General features: G+C 38.0%; 1 protein-coding gene across 8 annotated transcripts in view; it reads right to left on the reverse strand.

Moving 5' to 3' along the window:
* USP34 (ubiquitin specific peptidase 34) overlaps positions 1 to 20332 on the reverse strand; it is a 112375-nt gene that overhangs the window by 28427 nt on the left and 63616 nt on the right. For 4 of the 8 annotated variants that reach the window (XM_039569386.1, XM_039569385.1, XM_039569387.1 and 1 more), the window contains exons 28-47: positions 19690 to 19790; positions 19125 to 19334; positions 18383 to 18508; positions 17503 to 17625; positions 17303 to 17386; positions 16892 to 16978; positions 15871 to 16071; positions 14429 to 14511; positions 13249 to 13289; positions 11361 to 11485; positions 10132 to 10284; positions 9330 to 9458; positions 8792 to 8847; positions 8569 to 8689; positions 6817 to 7000; positions 3557 to 3720; positions 2480 to 2545; positions 964 to 1110; positions 818 to 874; positions 643 to 720 (exon numbers count right to left, since the gene is read on the reverse strand). In XM_039569386.1, the coding sequence (XP_039425320.1) occupies positions 643 to 720; positions 818 to 874; positions 964 to 1110; positions 2480 to 2545; positions 3557 to 3720; positions 6817 to 7000; positions 8569 to 8689; positions 8792 to 8847; positions 9330 to 9458; positions 10132 to 10284; positions 11361 to 11485; positions 13249 to 13289; positions 14429 to 14511; positions 15871 to 16071; positions 16892 to 16978; positions 17303 to 17386; positions 17503 to 17625; positions 18383 to 18508; positions 19125 to 19334; positions 19690 to 19790 (2336 nt within the window). The remainder of the gene's footprint in view (positions 1 to 642; positions 721 to 817; positions 875 to 963; positions 1111 to 2479; positions 2546 to 3556; positions 3721 to 6816; positions 7001 to 8568; positions 8690 to 8791; positions 8848 to 9329; positions 9459 to 10131; positions 10285 to 11360; positions 11486 to 13248; positions 13290 to 14428; positions 14512 to 15870; positions 16072 to 16891; positions 16979 to 17302; positions 17387 to 17502; positions 17626 to 18382; positions 18509 to 19124; positions 19335 to 19689; positions 19791 to 20332) is intronic. The other 4 variants (XM_039569388.1, XM_039569389.1, XM_039569384.1 and 1 more) reach the window with 2 other exon arrangements.

A 20332-nucleotide genomic window follows, 5' to 3' on the forward strand; every position in this document is an offset into this window, starting at 1 on the left:
TATTTTTATCTTGTGCTTACATGGCCTGCTTTCCAAAATCCTCTCTTTCAATTTTACTTTAATTAACATTTCCACAAGTTATGAAAAGAAAGGTGGTAAAAGGCCCCAAAATTTTTCACGGAAGAGCAAACACTTGAACTAAGAGTTTGACAGGAAAACCAGTTCCTAACCCGTACGCAGAATTAAGGATCCAACTCATAAAAGTGGTACTCAATATTCCAAGCTCTCTCAAAGAATTCAAGTCCTTTAAATTCAAATTCCAAGGGTGGAGATTAATGATTGTTTAAAAAGCTTGAAAACATAGAATTATGCTGGTATAAGCTTTAAATTAACTTAATAAGCAGTACTACCTGAACACGTTAAATCTTTTGACATTTACAGATCTACATAAAGCGGCCACAGCATGTTTAGAACAGAAATAAATAGTGATTATTGACTCTAAAACAACAGTCAATGGCAAATAGCCCCAGCTGATAGCACACTGCACTGACAAGATGAAACTAAATTGCCTCATAATATCAACCTGTAAACACCCCAAAACTAGAGTGCAGAAAAAGCATCGACACCTTCAAGCGTGTGGCAGCGGTTTGTGCCCTTTGTAACTGAGATCTATGAGACTCATCTCAGCCTGGCACTACTTACATAAATATTCTTCATATCTGCCACCTGGCACCTCACTGTGTAGAACTCCTCAGCTGTCTGACTCACATGCTCACAGTCCTGAACAAACAGAAGAGAAAAGCAATGAAATTACTTGTTTTGAGAAGTTAGAAAAAAAAAAATCTTTAGAAGACAAGGGTAGAAAAGGAACACTTACCAAAGAAACGACGTTGTTTGTGATAACACCTCCAAACAAGCTTTTCACTGTGTTTTTCTGGGAATGAATGAATAAATTCTGTCAAGGAAATTTGAGCAAATCCCGTAAGTTTTCGAGTTCCCTTTTGCTCCCTCTTAATAACTCACCAGTTCTGGAGACATTTCCTCTATTTTTGTTATTAGGTCAGTGAAGAACTCAGTCATATCTTTCTGCTCTCCGGTGTTCAAGGGCTGCTTATCCATGGTGTAGGTTTTACAGAAAGGCCTTGGGTTGTAGGCCTTGCATTCACTTTCCTTTGGATAAAGGAAATCAAACAAAACCAAATCAACACAAACCCTTTTATTTTCAAGTTACACAGATGTACCACACACACACATATGAATATCTGTTTTTAAAAATACAAACTTTTACATACAATATGCTTATTAGGCAGGATAGTTTATTAAATGTTTAAAGGTTTCTGATGAAGTGCAAAGCAGCTTTTAACTAATTGATTGCTATTATCGTGATACCAATTAGTAAAACACCATTAGTAAAAAAGTATTAAAATATTTAGTAAATACTTCATTAAATGAATCATTAAAATAAAATAGCTTGGCGGAAGATGTGACACCTGCAGTTCCTGCATATCTGTTCTGACACAAAATAAAATGTGAGAACATCAGCTTGTGTTTATGTATTTCTGGACACCGCTGACTTAAATCCTGCCAAGTGCTCAATTCTCATTCAGACCCTGTGTTATCATCTAGTTTTCAACAGGATGTGTTTAGCCAGAGAAAAGAATCTGCAGTATAAAGCAGTTCTTTAGAATATATCTCCATTCCACTGCCTTGCACACTGGGAATGCAGGACTTACTTACTCTGTTTTCTTTTAAGGACATGTAGCAAGACAGTACCTCCTGTAAATATTGCCTGTTTTAGATCTTGAAGAAAGACTATTCTGAATAGTGCTAAGTCTTTGTATGACTTTATGTTCCTAGATTATTTTCTACTTATGTGAACACCTAATTTAATAATTTCTATGATTCATGGGCAGGCATTGCAAGTCAACATTCCTTTCCCCATTTGTCTTCAAAGTGGTTGTGAACTTCTTACACACAACCAGTGTCCAGACACTCATCTCTCCTCAGGTTTTTTTCATTATTTCAGAATTGTTTCAGTGTTTTAACAGCAGTGAACACCTGTGAACTGCTTTAATTTTGTTTCGTCCTGGAATCTCAACTTTTCACTTTATTTCAATGGATTAATCTTTAAATATTGGAGCAAGGAAAATGCAGTGAATAAAAAGAATGTATTTTACTGTATCACCAGGGAATCTCCACATCCCCAGCACCTCTGTAATTCAATACTGTTGATTCACCTGAACTATGCACAAAGAACCCCTTAAATACTTAAAATCCATACACAGGACTCTGGTCATTTCTGCAGGGACAGTTTCTATCGACTGTTTAGCAAAATCAGTTTGGGAAGTGGCCTAGACACAGCAGGACTGTCCCAAAGGCCTACCTGGAGGGCTCCTGTAACAATCAGACAAATCCTTCCTTGGGAGAATACAGCCAATTACCCAGTTTCAAACTGGTCCATTGTCTCAACTATGGTTTTCTTGCCTTCCCCACCCTCTTCAAAAACAGGATACTTTCTAAAATACTCTTTCACACCTACCATTAGGTATGTAAACATCTTCTGGAGTTCCAGTAAAGTGGTCTTGTGTTTCATATCTTCTGAGTACTAACAGAAATTAATAAAAGGAGAGCTTATGGTTTTGCTTATTACTTTGCAAAAACAGACATTAAAATGTAATGTAAAAAAAGATGGAACATTCAAATAAAAACCCAATTACTTTATTATGGACCATTAAGAAAAATGATTGTGTACAAGAACCCACAGTCTATAATCTTACATTTATTGTTTTTATACTTATTTTACACTTTTTTTTGGCATGTCAACATTACACCTGAGAGAAAAAGAACTCTACTTTCTAAGAATTTATTGCAGGTAGGAGCTTTTGGGAAAGTATTACAAAGTATTAGTGGTTTTGGAATAATTTTTTTTAATTCACAGATATTGTGAGGGTTCTGAACAACCGTCTCCACAATGCATTTCATGAGCAGACCAGCAGCTTCTCTTATTTAGCTTTTTATTTTCATTTATAAATGGAATCTCCAGAAGTTAAGTGACAAGTACCAGCAATTAACAATAACAGAAAATGATGAGGTCACTGCCAGAGAGGGTGTTTCACCCATTCTATCTGCCTTGCTGATGTCAGGGACCAAAATGATGCTTTCTCTGTTACAATAAAGAGCTAAAAATACTGCATTTCTGGAAGTTAACCAATGTATGATAATTTACAGCACCTGCTGTACTTCTGGTAGCATGAGATACACACTCTGGGACTCGATAAACATTCATGAAAAAAAATTTGTTACCAAAATGGCAAACCAGCAGTTAAGAAACAACAGACAACTCACATAAACCCAAACCTGAATCAACCTAGTTGAAAGCAACAGAAATAAGACTTTTAGAACATTTTATTTCAGTGCCACCTTAAGAACCTACCACATCACATATTTAAGAAAAAAATCACTTCAGACACCAGCAAAAGAACCCAACTGAACAAAAAGCAAATTAACTGCTGAGGAAATATTCTTTATCTAGAAGTAAGTCTTAGAAGTAAATCTGTATTTTTTCAGCATTTGCACTGACTCTAAATGTAAATTTCTGTCCAAGCCCCACACTCACCTTTGCAGTGAAAATTGCTTGTCTAGCCTCTGGGATCATGTACAGCTGCTGAATAGTGGAGGCCAAGTAACATGTGGCTCCAAGGTTGGTTAAACCCACAAACCTACACTCAGCACGAACATCATCGTGTGGCCAATAATCCCACTTGTAAGGTGCATGGGAAGCTGTGAGAAACAGGAAGCACACAGGCAGGAAAACAATCAATTCAAAGTGCAATATGCAAAAACAGAAATACAATGAAAAGCTTGATCCTCACACTAACAAAATGTCACCTGGTTATGCACTGTTCATTTAGAGGCACGAGCCACACTGTGCCCGATCTTAAGGAAAATGGATTATATATTCCTCAGGAAAATCTTTTAAATCTTTAGATAGAGCAGCAGCCTTCCTGTCACACAACTCCGGCCTGCAAGGGGCTCGCTGTGCTCTCCCCAAAGCAACACGTGAATCAGATTGAGAAAGCCATTTTCTTTCCCTCTAAGCTTTCTAGTCTCCTGTATTTCATACCAGATGTAGCGATGGATTTCTTACACAGGGAGGCACCACACAAGTTTGGCAGTTCTGAGGGACTCTTTAATCAGCCTTGGTCTGATATGGCTGTCAAGAAATCAGAAGAATGGGGAAGTTCTCCTCACCTGCCAGTCAGGAAGATGGTAACCAGCTCAGACAATCTTCCTTGGTATCCAAGGATTTGGACACAAAAACCTGCCATGCATCCAGCTTTGCTGTTCATCCGCAAAAATACCATTCTCCAAAAACACAGTGTCCCACAAATAATTCAGTACCTCTACTGAAGTACATGTTCAAAGAGGAAAAAATATCCCCCAAAATGGTCTATTTATTTTACAATCCACAAAAGCTACGTGGAGTTCAAGATTTAAACTTTAAATCCTTAATTATTTTGTCACAGATGAAAGACTCATTAAGGATTCTTCTCCATTCACACTATCAGATAGAAATTCAGGAAACTATCTGGCATCCTCACATCTTCAGAGACCAGCCCCACAAGATGTTCTGTTGCACAACAAATAATAGTTGTAATCTTTATTTTGGCATTGGCATCAAAACAACTATTAGCCCTGAAGCTCCAAGGAGGGAAGGAAAGAGGTTTAATTCTCCTGTTACAACAAATCTCAGTGGTGTGACCTCGGCTAACCTGGTTCCACGGGCTGGTCAGCCAGCTGCAACAAAGCTCCCCTGCACGTTTCACCTCCTAAAGAAGGTCATCAGCATGGCAGAAGAATCCAAAATTCTCTCCCTTAACTGCAATCGCTAAATTACAACATCCTAATTCACCCCTTCTGATGCAAGGACTCAGCATCTATCACTGCTTAGAGCTCATCAAGCTGGAATTGCAAAGCAATCAGTTGACTTCTTTGCACTTCACAGAGCAGCTGGGAGTATCTTCCACCTCCTTCCATCTGACAGAGAGCATTCAGGAATTTGACAAGGACTTTCTCAGGACAACCCTGGGGTTTTTTAAGTGACTGTCTTCATTTGTGTAATAAAGTTTTTCCGTCTTCCATATGGATCTTAACTAGAAATGCAAATTTGAGGCTCGTGGATGTCTATCTCCTTTATTCCTCTCTGTTGTTACAGAAACCAGCTTTTTCTCAGGAAGAGATGAGGAAACTTGAAACCAAACTTGCAATATTCATATTCTATTTTAAGCAAAATGAAGCTCGATTTTTCCTCAGAATGACTGTGCATTGCTCTGTATTCCACCTTCTGATGATGCTCCTGCTCCATCCATACCACCAGACATGATCTTAACCTCGCTGGAAAGCAAAGCACCTGCTCTTTGAACTAAAGGGTTTTATCAGTCTTTAAAGAAGCCAAAATCCAAAACACTGCATGAAATTTTATGAACAACTGAAGGTATCTATATCTACTCTTCAGTAAGAACAACCTGAATGAATTGTGAGCTCTCTCTGTTAAGAAAACACATTAAAACCAAAGACAGGATGGAAATTCCTAATGCTTTCCTTAATGTTTCTCCTAAGAAGAATGGAGAGATAGGTCTAAGACTAAGATTTTTGGAACCTAGAAAGATTACAGGGATAACAAAGTGGAAAACCCCAGTTTCAACGATCTTTGGATCTCATCAATGGAATAACAAGTCCTGTGTTGGGTGCACATCACAGAGACAACAGCACTCTGTCAGCTATAACAAAATTAACATCCATGCAAGTGAGAAACACTGGATATGGAGCAGGGGCACAGAGCAGACGGCTCTAGAGAACTTGGGATGCAACAAACAACCTACAGAAGAGTGTTTGGAAGAAAGTAACAACTGTGGCAAATGGTACAGAAAACTTCCACACCAAGGAATTACTGAGATTTGGAGTGAGGAAAACACTGATTGTAAAAAATGAATGATTGCACCTGGAGAGATACAGACAACCTCAGCAGCAGATAATGTGCTCAGAGCAAACATAAATATCCAATATTTTCATAAAATATATTCTTCATAATATTTCTTCTGAGCACAGGAGCCCTTGGAAGGCCCCAGGCATATGAGAATAGAACACAAAGCATTATTATGATCAGATTTCTCTTTTGCTTCCTGAATTGTAAGGCACTAAAATCAATTCCATAGATTATAATAAATTACAGAACCTCAGGTTACAGGAATTTAAACCAGGCATGTGAAAGGAAATCTAGCAAGCTAAAAATGCATACTGAGGATTTGCAAATCAAAGATAAAATATTAACTAACTCCAAATTTTGGTGATTTCCATATTATATATAGCAATTGTGGTTCCAAAAGGCAGAAAGCATGGAAGCCAAGAGGCACAGCTAAACTGCTTTATGCAGATATCTGGGTACAGACTGAAGTCAACTACAATGCTATCACACTCTGAAAACATCACAGTGCTGTTCACAGCCAGCACAATCCCAGTACCTCAGTGTGGTTTATACACTCTGGGTTTGTGCAGAGAGATTCCATGTTTCTTCACGTTAGAAAGGAGAAAGAGAAATTAAATCCAGCACAAGAGGATGATACATGTAAAATCCAATGTCATCTGTGTGTACGTGTCATTTAACAGGCCCACACACTCTAAATAACCCACATTTAAGAACAGGTGACATGGAAATTATTACGGGATTTGATTTGGTAGGGGAGCAGAAGATGCCAACACTTGTGTGACACTACCCCAGGTAATGGGGGATAAATAGCAGAGCTATAAAGTGGAATTCCCAGAGCAGTGTTAGTGGCCACAAAACACTCCAAAGCTGTGTGTAACTAAGGTTCTTACACTGCATGTGCTGTGCCATGACCCAGTTGTGGAGCAGCCTGTAGTTTTCCACAGAGCCTTTCACCATTTCCACCAGCAAATCGTAAGCGGCAGCCCTGGAGGAGTGGGACTTGCACTTTGGCTGTTGTCTGTCCTTCAGACTGGGCAGCAAGAACAGGAGATTGAAGATGTCCCTCAGAAACTCCTGGAAAACAGTTAAATTGGCACATTTAGCATCTTGAATGTATTCTTCAAAGATAAATCATGTATTAACAATTTTCTAGGAACTTCTGCAGACTTTCCAGACCTCTACCATGCAGAACTTTCCAGACCTGTCTCATGCACAAAGCCCTGCTGCACCAAGTCAGGCTGTCTTTGGATAATGAACACATATTTCACACTGTTATTTATCTTCACCATGCCAGATAATACACTAAAAAACACATGCAGCTGTCTGAACTTGGGTACCTCTTTTCTACACAGAAAAAAAAAAAAAGAAGGGACAGAATTCTTCCCCCATTTGTAGAACACAAGCTGCCAATCCAGCTGTTACACTTCACTGTAAATTTTTGCACTGCAATTGCCCAGAGGGAAGCAAGGTGATTTCACAGTCCTGTTCTATTGCACTGACCAGGACACAAACCTCTTCACTAATGTACTTCGCAGTTAACAAGTGCTCTTAATTGTACACAATTTAAAAAATTAATACTAGATGAAGACTTAGTTTTAGAAAAGGTACTAAGTCCCTTTCCCTCAGTAAAGCCAAACTCTTTTTGAGGAGTTTGCTGTGGACACTGCTCTGCTCACATTCATCACTGCACATTACTGGCCTCCCTGTGATACACTCCATGCTCACCATGTGCTTTAGGATTCTGGATAGCATCACTCCTTTCTATTTAGCTTTCCCCTCTCCTTTCTTCTTAAGCTTTCCATACATCCAAGCTACATAAATCTGACCTTTACAAACACCTCTTTCAATTTGCACATCCTCCCCGACGCTGCCCTCTGTGAACTGAATTCTTACTCTAGTTTAATCTGCAAACTCTCCAGAAGTAAAATACACTTATCCAGTAGAACTACAGGAGCAGCCTTTTAAAATGCTGTCAGCAATGTCACATTTGGACAATCAAATGACCTTCAGGGCCATTTTACGGTAACAGAATAAACAGACAAGATATAAACAACATCATTAGACACCAGGGCCTACTTTTCAGTTCAAACCTCACTGAAGGCCCAATAAGTTCTGTACAGTCTACAGAAAAAACCATCCGTCTGAATCAGTTTTTACACACAATTTGCTTTTTTTAAGACAATGTAGTTCTCAAAAACAAAATGAAAAGTTTTTTAGCAACCTCCCCTGCCTCACCACTCTCCCACCTTACAAGCACAAGTGGAATGTAATATCCTTGTAACAGATCTCTGCCACTGCACAGATGTGGTGCTTAAATGTTACTTTTAGATCAAACTGTCCCAGGATTCAGTCAAAACCAGCTGTGCTTAAGGACTTAAACCAGTTAATGCTGATTAATAGTAAAGACACCTAAAGATAATAAATGAAAATAAATAAAACTTCAGGGATATAAGAACTCTATTCTGGAATTAAATATAGTTAGAAAGAGAAGGCACTGTACAGGCTACTCGTTAATACAGGAATAGGTATAGGTTTGTCCATCATCCTAAGGCTGGAAATATGATGTACTTTCACATATTGAGCCCTGCAATGAAAATGTGGTAAAAAAAGGCACTCTTTTGATCTCTTAGTGTCCTACTCACCTGGCCTTCCCGAGAAAATTTGAAGGGTGGTTTGTGCTTAATAACACTGGTTGCGAGGCGAAGCAGTCCTGTGAGCCCATCATCTTCTATGTTACCATCCTGATGGTCAAGGATTTCTCTGCTGTATGTGCACATAGAGAGAGAGAAGCAATGTCACAACTCTGCCCCACTAACAATAAATACAACGCAAATTACACGTGGAATTGCTGTGGGCAAAGCTCACCTCCGAATGCAGTCAGCAAGGTGTCTCGCCAGTGCATCTAAATCAAGCAGGGTTGTCTGATTCAAAATAAAGAAAATGGAATACAAAAGGGAAATAATTATGGACTTCTTTTGAAGGAAATTTTATTATTGCACACAGAAAACCAGAGATAATTAAAACTCATTGTCAAACATAAGTTTTCTAACTTCTGCTAAGTGGCTGTTAACTGAATTTAACTCTTTCAGCTTTAATCAAATACTTGATTAGCTCCTCCTAGGAACACACTGAAATTATCAGCAGTGAATCTCACAGATAATTAAAGTATTCCCATGTCTGTGACCTTCAACTAAGTTCACCTTCTCTATGTGTTAAACAACCCCCCTTTCTCGACTCCACAGAGTCACCACCTGAAGCTTCCAAGAGCTACTAAATGCACATCAGAGTAGGGAAAGCTAGGAGATGGGAAAGATCACAGCAGTTCACCGTATCTTAAGAAAAAATGTCTGAAGACACAAATTAAAAAGAAACAAACATTGGTACGAATGCAAAGCAAACCTACCTGACTTGCATCTTTGACATGGATGTTATCAATCAGTTTGCACAGCAGCCAAAAATATTCCTTACAACCAGGGCGCAGCACAGTTTCCTCTTCATAATCCTCTATCTGTAGAAAGAAATTGCTTTTGTTCTGAAGTACAAGACAAAATAACTGTATTAAAAAAACACATCGAAGCCAGTAACTGTGTTAGAAGAATATTACTTTCTTCAAGTCTCTAAGGTATAAGAACAAAGTATTTTACAATGGTAACTGTGTGTGCTCTATTTTTCTTCTGCAATAGTTATTAATTTTCTTGAAAAATTGTCAGGATGATCTGCCAGACCTGTAAAAAATTTGTAGAATAGTGTGGAGTTCATCCCACCCACTGCAGATCACAAAAATTCAGGATTCAACTGGACAAAACATGAAGAACTTGGGCTGATTTCAATATTAGTTAATACAGATCTAATTTTAAACTCTTCTGAAAATGAGACAAATACTGCAAAATCTTCCGTAGAGTGTTTTAATTTAACTCTTTTAAAAATATCTGTTATGTGGACATTGAAATTCAAGAACAAGAGCACTTTCTAAAAGCTGCTCTGCATTTCTCCAGGCACAGCTAAGCTGTAAATTACTGCAGTGTCACAGTTTATCCACTTTTTTAAAGGTTCTGGAAACATCCAAACCAGAAGCCTTATTATCTCTGTGTATCTGAAACAGCATGTCAGACATAATGATAATGTGCTACCAGTTTTAGTTTTTATATTAAAAAATATATTTAACTATATCTTTGATAAAGCTTTGTCAGTTCTTAAACTCTTACCCTAATTGGCTTCAGAGCTTGAGCGTCAGGGAGAAATTTTAGCAAGGTTGATGCAGCCAGGAGCAGAAAGGAGCGATTGATTGAGTCTCCCCCATCCAGGCCAGAGAGAGATAATTTGTACAAACCATTGCAAGACTCATGGCGAACAGCAGTCTAGGAAAAATCATAAAATTAAATGATTACCCACGTTATTTGGAAGATTTTTTCTTTTCTATGTTTTCCTTTCATAGGTACATAAATTCCTCTCATCTATGAGGTTATCAGAGTAGAATGTGTCTTTCTAAAAACAGCTATTATAAATTAAAATTGCATTTAAATTGCTTTCAGAAAAATGTAAACTATATTGTTCTAACTAAAACGATGATTTGTCCATGCCCTGTGTCTCTTGAGTTATGTATTTTCTACAGGAAAGATTACAGTGACTAGAACAGAAAATATCCCATCTGGCAAATCAAGGAAATCTATGTGAATCCTGAATTTACCCTTACCCATTCCTAACAATTAATTAATTTAATTTCACTAGAAGAATTGTTTTCTTCTTTCTTTTGTTAAGAAAAATACCCACAGTCTATCTCTAACCCAGCTTTGGAAGTTTGCACTCTCTCATCTCCAGGGATTTTAAATGGAGTCAGCCTGTAAGCTTTTCCTGTGCTTGAGTAATAAAGCAACAGATAAGAATTATCACTTCATACCCACATTGCACCTTTAAGCAACAACTTGTAAATACAAAAATTATCTACTGTGAATATATTGATGCAATTTTTAAGCCTTTATTATGTGAGAAAGAATTACTTAAAGCTAGACAAAGGTTTGGCCATGACAAAGATTTTTGTATCCATTCTCATTCACCTCATTTTGTGATTCTAAGTAGAGCAAAATAAATAATAATTTAAAAAATAACGTGAAAATGTAAGGGGGGGAAGTACATTTAAGCTAATTCAAGTCAGGTGGCATCACCCAGAAATTTCAACAAATTACCCAGGAATTTTAACAAATTACAACGAAAGAATGGCCTTCAAACACAAGCCAAGAACAAAGGTGAGAATTCATAACATGGTTTGCCACCGACCACAGATGTGCCACCTTACAATGATCACTTCTTACACAGCACTGCAAGTACCTGAGGCAGATCCTGCCACTTTCAGCAGGAAAATACATGTCTTGAATTTAATGGCAAACCAAAGCTAATGGCACTAATTAGGAATGCAACAACCTCCCTTCTCCCATACCTCTGGAATAAGAAGGGTGAGTTTCTTGAGCCAGTCTTGCAAATGGTCACTGTCAGCCAGACTGGATTTCACCAAGGAGCAGCAGTGAGCCCAGCTCACCAAGAGCCACATGGAATAGTGAGTGACTGAAAGAGGAGGAGAGAAATGCCACTGTAAGTAACAACAAAGGCTTTTTGGGTGGAAGGGTTGCACACTCCAGCCCAAATGACATTTATTTCAGTCATATTAACAGGCAAGACCAAATCTTTGACATTTATTTCAGTCATATTAACAGGCAAGACCAAATCTTGCCCAGGCACACAGGATACAACCTAAACTCAAGAGTTTTACCAACATGCTTATTAAATACTGACTCTGTACTAATGATGACCATTTAATCAGACTAAATATTACCAGTAAGGGGCACAACCCTTTCCTGCTTCTCTACTTCTTAAGCAGTGAGCTGGTGCTTTGCATCACATCTTCACACTTATTTCCTGTTCTGTACTAATTTCTGGGGCCACATTTGTGTTGCCTCACACAGAAGTTCCATTTCAATCATCTCGCAGCCCCCAAGTAACTTTGAAAATTCTGAGGTAGCATCTTTGTAAGGAAATTAGAGCAAGAAATGAGTATTTTGGAGTGCTTCAGACTCCATCCAGTGTCACCTCTCCTCTGGTTATAAGGCTTTCAAGGACTTTCAAGTTTCAATAATGCTTTCAAGGACTACACTTCTAAATACCCCATTTTTTAACGGAATTATCAACGGAGAAACCATTCTTCATCTTTAATTAGAGGAGAGAAACTGCCAGCAGCAGGAGCCCAGGCACAGACGCACCCAATGACAGCAACTGCTGGGGTTTGTTCAAGTAAACAAGGCAGGAACACTCAATTACAGATGTGTCCAAGGGTGTCTAGGACAACTTTTTATGGGATAGGATCCCACCTGTCTTGCCAAGGAAGCTGCTTCTCTTGGCAGGTTAAAGAAAGCTGCTCTTGGAATCAAGTCTAATTTCAACTTTTCCAGTGCAGCAAGAGTTTATTCTTGATAGCCCCCTCATCTTCTCCTTAACTTCCACCTGAATTTCGTATTTTCTTCTTTGCAAACTGTTCCATTTTGATAGGACCCTGCCTGGATACCTCTGCCACTGGTTACTAATGCAGGATGAAGCGCTGTATGGGATTTGTCTGCATTTGCTGTTCTCATTGAAGCCACTTGGGCTGAAAATTCTCACATGGAGTTTCTGCCACAAGCGCAAGCACGAATGGTTAGGCAAGAGGGAAGCAGCTACTGCCCATGGAAAAACTCACTGGATGTGAGATGCTTCCAACCCCTGCCCCAGCTTCACTTCTAAAATAAAACTGAATTTCCTCCCTTCCAAGTCTGATATAAAGTTTGGGGATCAGGGCTGGGAGAAAGAGTGGGGGAAAATCCAGATGGGATTTAGCCTGGAAAGTGGATCAGGAAAATCTAGTCGAGATTTCAGCCAGAAACAGGATCGGGAAAAACCCAGACAGGAATTCTCTGGGAAACTTGCTGGGGGAAAACCCGGACCAGATTTCCCCTGGGAAGTGGCTCAGGGAAAAACCTGGACCGGATTTCACACAAAGTCAGGATCGGGGGGGAAACCCGGACTGGATTTCGCCTGGAAAGTGGATCGGGGAATAACCACGACCGGACTTCACCCTAAATCAAGACTGGGGAGAAAACTCGGACTGGATTTAAGCCAGAAAGTGAATCAGGGAAAAACCCAGACCGGATTTCACTCAGAAACCATGGCTATTTCCTTGGAGTAACACAATTTTCCATCATTCTAATGGTGGAATAAATCAAACCCATAGCTTATTATCATCATCAATTTGCTGTCCCTATTATTAGGTCCTGACACAGCTGGTTTGCAGCACTGACCTTCATGCCTTGACCTGTGATCAGACTGAGCCTTCAACACCCTGATGGGAAGAAGGGAAAATCATTTGAACTTTATCACAGAACGTAACAGATTATCACTTAGAAATACAAGTACACACAGGCACAACACAGTTACTCTTAAGTAAGCACTCGGAAAATTACACATCTTAAAAGGATTCATTTCTTGCAGTATTCAAAATTAGCAACAATAATAAAACTATGAAAACCTTCAAGTCACCCCCATAAAGCTTTACTAACTACAAGATTAAAAGTCAAGGAGAAGTACCCACAGTCCCTTTATTTTATCCAAAATACAGATGTCAAACAGAGCTAAGAACTGACCCACACAGAAGAAATCTAGTTTTCTTCTAAAGAAACCACACTGTGAATAAACATTTAATGCTTATATTTATTTACTTACATTTTTATTAATTACAATAAAAGGTTATGAAACCAAAACCATTGCATATATACTTAAAATTATTCCTGCAACTCAACTATTGGTCGAAGTTAAGCACACTTGCAGACTTGACTGGAAATGCTCTGAATGTCCTTAACAATCTTCTAAAAATATGGTAAAGCACACTATCCATCACTTGGAATCAATTCTACAACACCAACGTAACAAAAATCTGACCTCCCAGCATCAGACTGACTGCCACAATGCAGTCAATTACACAGAATTGCTTTTCTCAGGACAAAAAGGCAACGGGACCAAAATCTCCAATAGGTAAAATTTTGCCTTCAGTATCTGCACAATGGCTAAAACAGTAATTTCAGCAGGATGAAAAAAATAAAGTCAAAACTGGCAGACGACTAAGCAACATAAAAGTGAATTTTTATTTTAATTTCTCCTTTACGCTGCCTTGAAATTGAGAATGCTCCGGAGAAAATGAAGAAGGGATTTTGGCATGAGAATTTACAAAATATAGGTGATATATCCATGCCTTACACCCTCACCACAGAGTTCTCACCCCTCTCCTCTGCGCCACACTGCTTTGAGGGCAGGATAACCACAGGAGGTGACTAAGAAAAGCAAGTCTACAGCCTCTGGAATCAATTTCTGATGTGGCTGTCAATGGGGACCACAGCTGGAAGAGCCCTGGACTTGTGAACTAAAGCAGCGATGAAAATGTGCACACTCGATCAGCTTTATCACAAAAATAAAAAAATATTGTACCTAGGTGCCAAGTTGTCATATGTATAAGCAACTGACATAAGTCGCTGAATCAAACTGGTTCCCTGGACAAGTACAAGAAACACCTTTAAAAATTGAAGTCAAAAGAAAAAAAAAAAAAAAAAAAACAAGTTAATATAACAACAAGCTTTTTGATCTGTTTTTCAATTATACACACTGTGTGAATCTAAATAAACCCACCTGTGCAGAGGAGGAAGAGCCAAAAGCAAATCACAGCATCTTCACAGTTAACAATTTACTGTTTTTATTAAAGCACAGCTAAAATCCCACGTTTCACTGACTAGGTCTAGATGCTAATATTTCTGTTTCTCTAAGAAAGACAATGCAACTGAATAGGAAAATCAACCATTTATTCAATCCTTCCAGTAAAAACACGGTATTTTTTTTAAAGCATAAACTACTCACTGCCTTTTAAAAACCTTAAGCTTGAGGAGACAGGGTTGAGGATGAGGTTGGACACATACATTTTGCCTATCTCTGTGATCAACACATTTTATTGACTACACATTCACTTAAACAATTCATCTTTAGAGAACCTGACAGACTACACTGAATTTTAAACTTCAAGTCTGAAGAAAACCTTAAAATATTTAAATATCAAATCCACTGCAATCAAAAATATTAATCAACTGACAATTAAAAATTTAAAACCAGTTAGAGAAACCGACAGCAGCATTTACATGTTAAAAATTTAATACATTTGATAACTTCCCTGTATGACAGTAGCCCTGGTGATTTAGGGATTTGTTTTGTCAGAAATGGCTGACATTAATAGAATGGTTAAGGTCTTTCCAGGTATAACAAATGGGAAGTTTGGCTCCAGCTCAGAGTTCAGACCTGCACTTTCTGGCAGTCACAGCTGGTCCTGGGCCCAAGAAAGTCGATTTACGGTGAATGTTTCCCTGATGCCAAAATATTCCATGTGCTTGGCTTGCTTTAGGGAATCAGCATGCAGGAATCTGGCAGGAAGGTTTACAGCTGCAGGTAAGTTCACCATACACTCACTCAGATACCCCTAATGAAGTTATTTTAGTGTTTACTAAAGGAATCCAAAATGGATTTAGCGAGGATGAGGACAGCTCGTGTTATAACCATGCTAGCATAAGTTAATAATAATATGTTACTGTAAAAAAAGACTGACCAATTTAGGAAACAAAATCTAAGAAACAGGGACAAAGCACTGGCATTCTGAATTCCCAATTAATGTGTTCACCAATCACCAAAACACCTTTTGGTTGCCAGGTTTAAAGCTATTAAAATACTTTTTTAGAGAACAAGTAGGGTATCAATTAACATTACTGATATCAATTAGTCCTACTACCTTTTCCACTACAGTATTTTACACTAAAATAAGGACTTCACATTTACTCTTTCAGAAAAAGAGTCCTTTTGTAAAGCTCACAGAACCTCTGTCTGTCTCCTACCTCTGTCAGACGAGGGATATGAAGGCCCTTCACGTGGTCACTCGTTGTCTTCCTGGATTTACCCGGCCACGTCCTTTTCCTGTGGCTCTCTGCTACCCCAGACCAGGCAAAGACATCGTGATAAGCCAAATCCAGATCTGAGGGATCCACTGCAAACTGGCAGATCAGCTTCAGCAAGCAAGCAAGACAGTCCAGCTGCCACTGGGAAGAAGGAGGAAATGAAATCTTGAGTTTTGAGGGATTTATTTTACACATAATTCAATGCCTACTATGGAATTTGCAACTGAAAGCTTCAGCAAGGTATAAGGGATAAAAAACCAGAAGTAAGTTGGATTTAGCTCAAACTAATGACAGAATAATAATGAAAAAGACATTATGTAAGAATGACTAATAATCACGCTCATTATTGAGAAGTGTCTTTTAACACCACAGCCACTGTGCTAATTGTCTCACTGACAGCAAGGGAAAATGGTATTTCTTGGCCTCTTCAAGGGAAAGATAATTAACAGATCACTGCTTTTAATACAGACTATAATAAATAATTTTCCAAATAACAACCTTCCCTAAAATAAGCAAAAAAAAGAGCAAAAATAAAGTATTCCGTTCTTGTTTGCCTACTTTTGAATCTTTAAAAAAGTGTGATCTGTTATTGTAATAGCAATGCAGCTGCAATCATTCCTGAGGAAGGAACCTGGGTTTTTGTCCCTCTAAGGTTCCATGATCTACCCCAAATACACAGAAAAACAGGAAGGGTGATTTTAAAACATAAAAAAGCAGAAGTGTGTGTATATATATATATACACACACACACACACACACACTTTATTCTTTTAAATAAACTCTTCCAGGAATATAAAATACTCAAAAAACAGATGCTACTGGCATAGATTCTGGTGGCTTCAATCAGAGAATGAATCCATTTCACAACAGAAAAATAACTGTAACAAAGGGTCAAAGTATTAAAAGTCTTTACAAATAACAGGAATATTCTTCTGGAGAGAAAGGGTGAATAAAGACCTACCACAGTCCACGATTCCTGCTCTTTAGGCTCTAGGATTCCAGAATTGAAAATTTCCAGTAACTGTTGGAGCCCCCCAGCAGCAACAAACTGTAAGTATATTATGGAACCAATGTGAGATGAAGCAGACACAGAAATGTCACTAAGATCAGTTAGATACCAACCTAAGCTTTGTAAATTAATGAATAAATAAATTATAAACTAGTCAGCTGGATATTTCATGAAAACAAGCGAAATAATTGTACATGGCTGCGACAAATTTACAGGCCTGATAACACAGAAAAACTTGCAAATGTTATCCCTAAATTTGAGATAAGAAACTTTAAGATAGATGATGTTTTAAAAGGGTTTTTATTTTATATCTCCCATGAAAAACTGTCTTAAGTATCATAGAATACTGTAGGAAAAACAAACCTTGCAGCTCCACGTGTTTTTACTGTTTTCTATTTGATCTTCACTTGAATCATCTGAGTCTGGGTAAAGATCACTGTAACTTCCCTAAAGATAAACAAGATTAATTGTAAAAACAGCTAAAGAATGATAATATTATAAAATAAATCATTGATATATGTGTTGGTTCAGAGGAACACAGATATTCTGTGCAAGAAAATTACCGTGGATTCACGTCTTATTCTCCTGTTGGGCTTTCCCAAAGCTTCAATAATTTCCAGGGCATACAAAAGTTTATGGGCACTTTTTATTCGCAGAAGGTCCTTCCAGCTAAAGCCATCATTACCCTTAAAAGAGCAAAAAAAGATAGAAAACAATTAACACAATTATATGTAATGCTGCTTACCTAAAAGTTAAGGCAGAAGATTTTTCAAGTGGCATGGACAAATTATTTGGAGTTTAATTTCACCTGTTATCTGAAATTAGACAATTCCAAGCATATTTGTATACATGATTAACAATTTGAATAATGAAAAGGCAACATTACTGCAAGCTAACATACACACAACTTTAAACTAGAGGAAAGCAAACGTTACAGTCTGAACTGTAACTTCCACCAAAATTTTGATGCATATGTGCATAAAAAGCTGTTATATCTAAGATCTGTTAGGATGTACTTTCAACCACTTTTAAAGAGGTTGAATAATATTTTCATCTGTGGGACACAAAATCAACTATGCTTCCAACCAACCCATGCTGTGAACTTAGAGAAGAGAGTACAGAAGTATCACTATCACAACAGTCACAGTGTTAAAGCCAGGCTGCAGCTGAAGAAACTGCTCTTTGAATTCAAGCCAAAAGATTGTGATCATTAGTGCTGACTATTCTTTTCATTTATAAAATAAGTTTTGAAAAAAAATGATAAAAAACTTTGGGAGCTAAGCTGACGTCTCAGTTTAGTTTTAGATTTATTAGGTTTACTTGTATCTCAGCACACTTAACATATTTACTATTTAACATTCCTATTTGGGGAAAATTCAACTAAAACACTGCATGCCAAAACATTCATGTATAATAGAGATAAATATGTAAAACGTTGTTCACCTGCTCATCAGAAATATTCTGGAATGCCTGCAGCATATTAGGGCACGTTGGTAAGAGCATTAACAGTTCCCAGACACGTCTGGATAAGTTTTCTGCATGGAGATGGAGCTCTTCACACCTTGCACTCTGAAAAACCAAACCACAGCCATTCTTATTGGGAACTTCTTTGAGAAAATGAGATTTCAAAGCCCAAAAATGTACTTATCCTTAATTAAGCAGCTGTTTCCTATCTAATAAATAATTAGGACATGATAGTTGAAGTCTCAACTTGTAAGAAAATAAGTTACATGATCTTTAAATCATATCACATATTTTGGAATATTTAAATGCACATTAACCTTATAAGTAAACTACAGGTTCAAATCTACTATGTATTATTTAATTTTCCTCAAGCTAATGATAGCATACAAGACAAAGCTTGAGTTTTTGCAATACAACTTTACAAACCTGTCTTCAAGCCACCTCCCACTGTGAGTCACCACACCTACTTAAATAATCAATATTGTTTCTTAAGAATTACTTTTACAGCTTCTACAGTATTTGGAACATTAAAATATATCAGAACAATATTGCTAAGAAAATAAGAGAAATGATGATAAAGATTTTACCATAAGTGAAAAAGCAGGCAATAAACATCTCCAGCAACTGACCAGAGCACACAAGAAGTAGGCTACACAGGAAAGCCAGATCCAATTAAGTAAGACTTAAATGTAATTGTTCTAATAAAATTACTCTAAATTACCTCACTGTCTTCCATAGCCACTTCTCCAGAAGGAGGCTTAAAAGAGGCCAGCATCTCTAACAAATCAAAAAGGGTGGTAAGATGAGGTTCTTGCAGGAGTAAAAGCATTGGAATGTTGTCCTTCTGAGGAGGAGGTAGGCAGGAAGCTGGGAGCTGGACACCTTCACCTTTCCGTTCTCGCCTGGGGGCACCCAGGGACACAAACACCATCTGGAACAGAGAGAGACAAGGTGCAGAGAGACAATTTTATGATAAGCCATGGAATTTTTTCACAAAGATCAGAATTAAAAACTTAAAGATAAATGTTTATTCTGTAATCAAAGCTTTACTTTGCAGCACTTTCAACAACTGCCACAAATGAAGTTCGGGTTTGCCTTCACTTAAGGCATTCATGGTGTAGCTGAACTCCTTTATTCTGCCCCTGAGGCTGGGGAGACTCCAGTCCTGAGCTGGTATCAGCCTCACATTGATCACACCCAGCCCCACACACAGGAACCAGCTGCAGAACACTAAAAGCAAAGTATTGGCCACTGTTTCTAGTGACTGCTCTCCATGCTGGCAGTACCTGCATATCCTTAAACCCCAACTCGTGGAGCGTTTTTTCATCATAGTCAGTTGTCAGTTCATGCCCAGATGAAATCATTCTCACAGGTCCCATGAGGCCACCTAGGACAAAAGCTTATTTCAGCAAAATTCTGGAATCATAGCTTCAGTTTCATAGTTTGAATAGTACACCCTTCAGTAGCAAAGAAAAAGAGGCAAAAACTGAATGTCCTTTCCTTAAGAAAAGTGGTGATTACATTAATCTAAATTTACTTACATGTATTAAGAAATAACCTTTTCAATAACAGGTCACCCAACCTTGTAGTGAAAAGTGTTTATACTAGAAATTTAAACATGCCTTCCATATTTTGTAGTAAATGACACTGTGCCACAGAAGGACAATGGAAAATGATTGTGATCATCAACAAAATCCCCTTGTACCACACACTTGTAGTCAAATCAAAGAAGCAATGATTAATCTCACTTAAATGTAAGTTGGAAGCAAAGAAGTCACACCCACTTGAGAAACAAAAAACTGAGAACACCCTGCAAAGAACTCATCACCGAACAAGAAACCCGACCAATTAAAAGATAAGAATTTCATTTGGTGCAGACAATCAAGCCTCTCTTCTTACAGCACACTTTGCCCAACACGACCACATGTT

This window comes from Corvus cornix, chromosome 3 (assembly GCF_000738735.6).
Source record: "Corvus cornix cornix isolate S_Up_H32 chromosome 3, ASM73873v5, whole genome shotgun sequence".
Classification (NCBI taxonomy): Eukaryota; Metazoa; Chordata; class Aves; order Passeriformes; family Corvidae; genus Corvus; species Corvus cornix.